The 8,789-nt window shown below is 48.8% G+C and overlaps 1 protein-coding gene across 1 annotated transcript; it reads right to left on the bottom strand.

Moving 5' to 3' along the window:
• Positions 1 to 1,402: 1,402 nt before the first annotated feature.
• Positions 1,403 to 3,387, bottom strand: LOC130264316 (inositol 1,4,5-trisphosphate receptor-interacting protein-like 1). Its single transcript, XM_056512389.1, has 2 exons — positions 3,377 to 3,387; positions 1,403 to 3,061 (listed from the first exon to the last, which is right to left on the bottom strand). Exon 2 carries the CDS (start codon positions 3,056 to 3,058, stop codon positions 1,403 to 1,405), a length of 1,656 nt encoding a protein of 551 aa, XP_056368364.1. The 5' UTR covers positions 3,059 to 3,061; positions 3,377 to 3,387.
• Between the last annotated feature and the right edge of the window lie 5,402 nt (positions 3,388 to 8,789).

Genomic DNA, 8,789 nt, shown 5'->3' with positions numbered 1-8,789 from the left:
AAGAACCAGCTGAACAAAATCTGTGAGGTTTTAGACCTCCGGTGCTCTAAGGCACCAACTCCGGAGCCCTTAGGCTCTTACTCCCAGCTTTTGGCTCCTACTTTGTCGGGTTATGTTAAATAAGTAATGCAGCTAATAGTTCAAAACTTTTTTATTACAAAGCACATCTTGTTACAAAGCACATCAGTCTCAAAAGGCAATAGCATAAAAGCAATGCCAGAAGCAGTAGCAAAGCAAAAGCAAATGGCTAAAAGCCCTGGCAAAAGAAGCCAGTTAAAAGCCAGTGGCTGAAGAGCACCAACTCTCCCCAATACATATTATTCTATAGGATTTTTCAAAAAGCTAAGATACAAACTCGGACCACCACTCCTTAACTTATTAGGATTGTAGATGTTTAGGACGCTAGGTAACGTATACAACTAATTATACAACCTATCTTGTTCTATCTGAAAAATGTAAGCAATATTCTTATTATACTTCTATACTGTCTAAACAGTGTCTACAATTATGATCCTCGAGCCCCCACTGAAAATATGAATATGAATTTTCACCATCACTAGAACTTCAACTGCTACTGTGGAATCTAAAACTTTAACTTACTAAAAACACTACAACTTACCCTAAAACTTACTAACTTACTTCTATTTAAACATCTACTTTATGTGTGAGTGGCTTAATATATTTCAATGCATCTAAAGGCTTTAATTCAATCCCTGCACTCTGATTTCTCTCTGAAGCATTCAGAGAAACCTCTGGCTCACTGACTCAAACAAAAATCCTTTGCAATGCTCAGCAGAAAGACAAAGAAGGAGCAGCTGTGGTCAAGATTATCCCACAAGTAGTGCTTCCAAACATTTCCTCCTCTGGGATTCTGAGATCTCCGTCTTCCCACCAGGTGAAGCTCCATGAGGAAAAATAAACTCTAAGAAAGAGGTGTGGGCAGTCACAGTCCTGGTGGTAACGGGACTCTCTCTCACAAGTGCCCTGGCCACAGCCTCTTCAGCTCCATCAGCTGTGACTCCCTGAGTGTGTTTTGCTCCAAAGGAAAGGTGTGGCAGCAGTTGCCACTGCCAATAGAGCAGTGCCTACTCCATGTCCTGCATGCTCAGGTCTGGGACAGCTTCTTCCCAGGATGTAGATTCTCCACACAGAGCCCAGAGAGCAAAAAAAACGAATCAGAGCATTTCAAATCTCTTGTGCGCTCCTCGATCTTTGCAGCCAACGTGGTCACATCTGGATGCAGTGCTGAGGAGACTGTGGACAAGACCCTGCTGCTGCTGGCACAGTGCTGCTTCCCTCTCTGTATCCCACATTCTGGCCTCTTCTGCCATAGCCTGGAAGGTTGTTCTCTGCTGCATGGGGCGGGCCCCAATAAGCATAACTCTGTGCAGGAGAGCCTCTTTCACTCTTCATTGTCAATGATCCGTTTGAGCCACCAGTGCAGATCCATGTACTGACTCATGGCCTGGGAGTGGGCAATGGGATCCATCTCCAGGTCATAGAAGAGATTCCGTGACTCGGCCATTAGAACATCTGGGGGCAAACTGATCCCCTCAGGAAGCCTCCGGTTGCCCACAATGAAGTGGTTGAGGCGTCTCATTTGCACATATGTGCGAAGGCTCTCGCTGATGTCCAGCACTCGCCTCACAAAATGTCTCCTGCGCCACTGTGACACGGGTACCACGCTCAGGAGGTGCATGACAATAGTCTTGATGGTGTAGGTGGAAAAGCCCAAGCCCAGCTGCAGACGGGTGAAGAACTGCAGGCATTTGAGGTGCAAGCTGTCATAGGGGGCCCGCCTGGCGATGTACTTGAAGAACTTCATCTCTGCCACGGCGTAGCTCTCCGGCCACACTGTGCTTGAGGTATAGGCTTCTCGAGGCTCGCTGCTCACAAACACGTCCGAGTCGCCCTGTCTCACCCCAAAGAGCATCTCGATGCGGAAGCTTTCCCTGCCGTTGGTCACCTGGAATTGGCAGGAGCGTCTGCAGGGCAGCAGCACTAAATGCCAACTGTGGGACTGAAGCAAAGCCGGCCAGACTGCTCTCACCAGCTGGTAGAACCAGCGGGCAGTTTTGTGCACGTCCAGGTAGGAGTCGGTGCACAGCGTGTCAACGAGGCTGGGATCCTGCTTCGTCCTCAGCTCCTCCTCGGGCTGGTGCAGGAAGCACAGCATGTCCTTACCCCGCTGCGCCCTGCCGCAGGTGCACTCCTGCTGCACACGCACGCGGAAGTTCCTGACGCGCCTCTGCCCTGCAGTGTCCAGCTCCAGGTGGAAGCTGTGCCCTCGGGGAGGAGTCATGGGTACCAGCACCTGGTACACAACATCCTCCTCACGGGGACTCCAACCTTCAAAGGCACTGCCCACCCCAATGGCTTCTTGCAGGACTGGGTAGAAGGAGTCGGACAAGACGCGCCGAAAGTAACTTGCAAAATTGTCCATGAGGTCAGTCGTCCACTGGCATCCTCTCAGCAGATACTGCACTGGCCACTGGATGCGCTCCATTACCATTCTTCCAATTCTATCGTCATCATCCAGCTCCTCGACCTCATTTGCAACATGGACTTGTGCATGTGCAGCAACTTCCATCGCGTTGCCATCATCATTTCTGTTTTCCTCCCCATTCACATCGTCTCCATCATCTTCTTCCCCTTCATATCCCACATCCACTTCTCCATTTCCAGCAGCTTCTTCGATTTCCTCCACATATCTGTCCTCCTCTTCATTTGCACCATCGATTTCTTCCTCATGCTCCTCTCTCCTCAGGCTCCTTTTCCTCCACATGTACCACAAGGCCAAGAGAAGCAGCAGGAGCCCAGCAACAGCCCAGTGCTGCCAGAGCCACAAGGCAGAGCAGAGCAGGTCTCCCCAGTCCCACACACCCTGCTTCAGGGCCAGCTGCTCCACCTCCCGCTCCAGACGAATCTTCTCCTCTTCCTGGAGCTTGGCCCACGCCTCCATTCGCAGACGGGTCACCTCGTCCAATCCATCACCCACAGGCTGTGGGTACTGGAGTACACTTTGCAAGAGCAAGAACCACAAGACCCAGGTATCCATGGTCTGCAGGAGGATGGACAGAAGGCCATGAGTGGCGCTGGGAGGGAGGCAGCTGCCACTGGGGACAGCAGGGATGCCAGTCCCAGGGCTCTGGGGCAGGAAGGACAGGGCCCCAGGCAGCTGGCAAGCAGCGAGGCCTGTCCCACTGCCCCAGCAGCAGCAGCAGCAGCAGCAGCAGCAGCAGCACGGTGCCCTGCCCAAGGCTCTCCCCCCATCAGGGGCTGTCCCTGCATGCAGGGGGAGAACCCAGCCCTGGGTGCAGCGTTTCTGTCCCAGCCCTTGTCCCCAGCCCGCCCTCCCCACCACGTGTGCACTCACCGCCTGCCCAAGCAATACAGGGCCAGCGTTACCTGCTGGGGCCTTTTATAGCTGCCCCCACTGTGACATGTCCCCCATGATGTCACACATGTGTCACAGAACACCAGAGCCAGGCCAGCCCCGCCCTTTGTCCCCAGCCCAGCTCAGGCAGGAAGATTGGCCCGGGTGTACTGGTTTCGGCACCATTTAAGTGAATCTTCTTCAAAGAATTTCTCTTGGTCTTTCTCTGGTCTTTCTTATCAGCTACCCCACATTGGCAATCTCATCAATATCCATGATTGGGGCACCTTTGAGGATCACTGAGTGTAAGCCTTAACTCCATGCTGAGCTACAGTTAAAGCTCTGAGTCGATGAGGTTGGAAAAGACCCTGAAGATCACAGAGTCCAAGCACAAACTTAACTCTGCCTACTCCACCAATCAGCCGGGTCCCACAATGCCACATCCACATGACTTTGAAATCTCTCTGAGGCTGCTGACTCAACCATTTCACTGGGCATTGTGTTATCAGGTTTGATATGCTGTTTCCACGAAGAATATTTCCTAGAGAACCTTTCTATTGCTCCTGTGGTGCAACTTGAGGTAATATCTTCTGCTCATATTTTTGGTTTCCTGGGAGAATATAATGACCCTCACCTGCCTGCAACCTCCCTCCAAAAAGCTCTAGAGTACTATAAGGTTGCCCCGGAGTTGCTTTTTCTCGGTGCTAAACACCTCCACTTCCCTCAGCCCTTCTTCATCAGACTTGTGCTCCACACCATTCCCCAGCTCCATTTCCCTTCTGCGCACACACTCAACCACCTCTGTGCCTTTCTTGTTTTCAAGGGACCAAAAGTGAAAGCAGGATTTGAGGTACAGCCTCACTGCTGCCCTGTGGGGAAGGACAATCCCTGCTCAGCTGCTGCTGGCCTCACTGCTTCTGACAGAAGCTGGGATGCCTTTGGCTTCTTGCCAGTTTCCAGCCCCTCTTCCCCCAGCCTGTTCACTGCATGGGGTGGGAGAGACAAAAGCACAGGACCCAGCATTTTGCCTTCTTCTATCTCATACAGGTGGACTTGACACATCCATGACACCTGGCCAGATCCCTGAGTAGAGCCTTCCTATCCTCAGGCAGATCAACACTCCTGCCCTACTCATATTCATTTAGATTTTGATCCATTTGCTGATTTTCTCTAAAAAGCCCTTCCCATGTGCCAGGATGTCAGTGAGGATTTTGTTAACATGAAGGCCACACTGAAGATGGGATCTGTGCACCCAAGAAAGACCCACTTGTTCTGGGGCCTTCCATGGCACTGGCAGCACAAGTGAGAGCCCTTCCTTGGCCTTGGTCTTCAACAAGGTCCCAGTTTGGGCAAGCCCTGAATTCAGAATGAGGTCAAATACAGACTAAGACATATGGCAAGAGGGCTGCTAGGTCAATATGGGCTGGGCTGCTGCTGATCTGCTTGGATTTTTAATAGATTTGACAGGCATTTTCCAAGAGGGAATCATTCATTCCACGCTGCACTATCTCCTTCCGTGCTTTGTATACCCACACTTGCCATGCAACTTCCATCAAGAAAAATTGTAACAGCAACAAGGTCTATTTCTAGGGCCATCCATGAAGTGCTGGGCACTCCCCTCCTCTGTGTGCATGGTCAGCATGGGGCAAAGAAAGTCACCTGAATATACAATTCCCTCTCAAAATGCCTGCTTTGTTGGAAGATGTCTTTGCCCATTTTAATCAAATACAGTTTGGCAGAAGGAAGGAAGGTCAGCTCTGCCATAGTTTTGATCTCCTGGCAAAGAGATCAGGAAATACAGACAGACATCCCTGTTGTAAGCGCACTGGAATTATTACTGCAGGACAGGAATTGACACCGAAAAAGTAAAGACAACCTTACCCTGCTTGGGAAACACCCAGCTAACATGTTTGTATAATTTTATAACTACATCGTGGCTTCTCCCCTCCAGAAAGTCTCAACTAATGTACAAGGCTGCCTGTGAGGTATCCATGGAATCACAGCAACAAAGCTTTGGGGAAAGGGGCTGGTTGAGGAAGACAATCTAGGCTTGCTAAATGAACTGGGCATGGCCCCAGTAAAGATTAAAATGTATGTAGAAGAAATTTTGAAGAAAAATGGTGAACTTTAAAGTAGGAATACCGCTGGAGGAAATTAAATGGAACCAAGCAGGGGAATATGTTGATAAAGAATCAAATAAAAACACAGCACTGCTGCACATTGACCCATGGAATGGCTCTGCCACCTGTGCTGCAAACCTCTAGCGCAGAGCAACTCAACAGGCTGTGTCAGGAAACAATTCTTTCATCGTACAGTATAAGATATATAAATAAATGTATGGACAATGTATGCAGTGTAATTTTATTCTGTGGTGAAATCTTCTAGGCAGGGCCTGTTCAGATGTGGCAAGCCCAGGAATAAACTCAGTAATTTGAAGGCAGATGTTCTCATGGGGCAGTTTAGAAACTCTCTGTTACTTGGATAAATTGTATCCGATGTCCCATGGCCTCTCCCTTAATTCAAGTAACATTTCAGGACTCCACTCTGTCTGTGTCAGCCATACACCTCTGGTGTCGAGAAGGTTTCTCCACACAGGGAGATGCCCCAATGCCTCAGGGCACTCCCAGGCTGCTCCCTGGTCTCTAAGGCATCAAGGAGCCCGTGGCCTGGCTGCTGCACGGATCTCCCCGGCTCTCTCTCTGCCGGCCGCTCTGCAGAGCTCCCAGCTCCAGCTGGCAGGGCCTCAGCGCCCGCCCTGTGCCCTCCTGCCCCGGGGCCACAGCAGGCCCTGCTTGCTGCCCTCATGGTGGCCCTGCTGGCCCCGGGGCTCTGCAAGGGCTCCTGCGGGGGCACCTTCCTGCGGCCTTTCAGTCCCTGGCGGGCCCAGCACAGACCTGCCCAGGGCTGTGCACAAGGGCCTGCAGGGACAGCACCAGCCCAGGGGCTTCCCACGGACACAGGGCGGCCCCAGGCTGCAGATGGGGCAGAAATTCTTGGCTCTGAGGCCGCTCAGGCCCTGGCCCACGCTGCCCACAGCAGCTGAGGCTGCCCCAGCCCCGGCACTGATCCCAGGGGCCGCGTTGCACGGGGCTGGCAGCAACCCGGCCCAGAGCAAGCTGTCCCTGGCCTGGGCAGCAGGGCTGCAACAACATCATTTGTAAGGACCCTTCCAAGCCCGGCCCTTCTGGGATTCTGTGATCACAGGGGCCAGGGCCAGCTGGGCCTCATTGCTGATTAGAACCACTTCAGCACTGGAGCCTGTGGCTGAGTTCAAGGACACTGTGCACAAGCCCAGACTGCTCACAATGGGTGAGAGGAACCAATATCATAGATCTGGCTGAGATCAATACAGTCCTGCACAATGCACATTATTGAATATTACTGTTTATTGGAACAATAGAAAAGCAGTTTCTGGCCTGCCATACATAATTTCACTCCATATAGAGCATAATTATGTGTCTCAAGCAGACAGAGACACAATCTATGATTTTACTTGCACATTAAAAAAATGCTATATATCTAACAGAATGTTTATATGTTATATAAGTCATAAATATATCTATTTTATGAAATTTTCTGATATAATTGCACCAAGAGCACTAATATGTGTCAAAGCAGATAGTGACAAATGTGTTGTAAGAGTTTCAACAGAATTCCATATTATTTTTATATACATATAGATATGCTCCATATTTGCTTTATAGTAATTTTTACATTATTTTTAAATAGAAATTTTGTATCATTGAAAATATTATATTAGGATATTTTATTATGAACTTTATTCATACATATGGTCATTGAGAGCTCTAGTATATCATATGCATGCATGGACATACATATATTATATATACATAAAAAAAAAAAATCGAGATTCTTGTCTATACAAAATTTCAGGTCAGCCCCAACATTTGGTACAATGCTGACCTACATATTTGCCTTCCAGGGAAGAGGAGAAACATGGTTCCTGGACTGATCCTGGCATTGCCCAGAGACCGTTAGACTCTCCCACATCAGAAATAGTCAAGAACCATTGAACAAAATCTGTGAGGTTTTAGACCTCCGGTGCTCTAAGGCACCAACTCCGGAGCCTTAGGCTCTTACTCCCAGCTTTTGGCTCCTACTTTGTCGGGTTATGTTAAATAAGTAATGCAGCTAATAGTTCAAAACTTTTTTATTACAAAGCACATCTTGTTACAAAGCACATCAGTCTCAAAAGGCAATAGCATAAAAGCAATGCCAGAAGCAGTAGCAAAGCAAAAGCAAATGGCTAAAAGCCCTGGCAAAAGAAGCCGGTAAAAGCCAGTGGCTGAAAAGCACCAACTCTCCCCAATACATATTATTCTATAGGATTTTTCAAAAGCTAAGATGCAAACTCGGACCACCACTCCTTAACTTATAGGATTTTAGATTTAGGACGCTAAGTTAGTATACAACTAATTATACAACCTATCTTGTTCTATCTGAAAAATGTAAGCAATATCTTATTATACTTCTATACTGTCTAAACAGTGTCTACAATTAGATCCTAGAGCCCCCACTGAAAATATGAATATGAATTTTAACCTTCACTAGAACTTCAACTGCTACTGTGGAATCTAAAACTTTAACTTACAAAAACACTACAACTTACCCTAAAACTTACTAACTTACTTCTATTTAAACATCTACTTTATGTGTGAGTGGCTTAATATATTTCAATGCATCTAAAGGCTTTAATTCAATCCCTGCACTCTGATTTCTCTCTGAAGCATTCAGAGAAACCCCTGGCCCACTGACTCAAACAAAAATCCTTTGCAATGCTCAGCAGAAAGACAATGCAGGAGCAGCCGTGGTCAAGATTATCCCACAAGTAGTGCTTCCAAACATTTCCTCCTCTGGGATTCTGAGATCTCCGTCTTTGCACCAGGTGAAGCTCCATGAGGAAAAATGAACTCTAAGAAAGAGGTGTGGGCAGTCACAGTCCTGGTGGTAACGGGACTCTCTCTCACAAGTGCCCTGGCCACAGCCTCTTCAGCTCCATCAGCTGTGACTCCCTGAGTGTGTTTTGCTCCAAAGGAAAGGTGTGGCAGCAGTTGCCACTGCCAATAGAGCAGTGCCTACTCCATGTCCTGCATGCTCAGGTCTGGGACAGCTTCTTCCCAGGATGTAGATTCTCCACACAGAGCCCAGAGAGCAAAAAAAACGAATCAGAGCATTTCAAATCTCTTGTGCGCTCCTCGATCTTTGCAGCCAACGTGGTCACATCTGGATGCAGTGCTGAGGAGACTGTGGACAAGACCCTGCTGCTGCTGGCACAGTGCTGCTTCCCTCTCTGTATCCCACATTCTGGCCTCTTCTGCCATAGCCTGGAAGGTTGTTCTCTGCTGCATGGGGCGGGCCCCAATAAGCATAACTCTGTGCAGGAGAGCCTCTT

This window comes from Oenanthe melanoleuca, chromosome 1A (assembly GCF_029582105.1).
Source record: "Oenanthe melanoleuca isolate GR-GAL-2019-014 chromosome 1A, OMel1.0, whole genome shotgun sequence".
NCBI classification, from domain to species: domain Eukaryota; kingdom Metazoa; phylum Chordata; class Aves; order Passeriformes; family Muscicapidae; genus Oenanthe; species Oenanthe melanoleuca.
This window is presented reverse-complemented; position numbering and strand designations above follow the sequence as displayed.

Excerpts from the sequence above, each read along its gene's own strand:
- LOC130264316 (XM_056512389.1), bottom strand. The coding sequence starts at position 3,058 with ATGGATACCTGGGTCTTGTGGTTCTTGCTCTTGCAAAGTGTACTCCAG.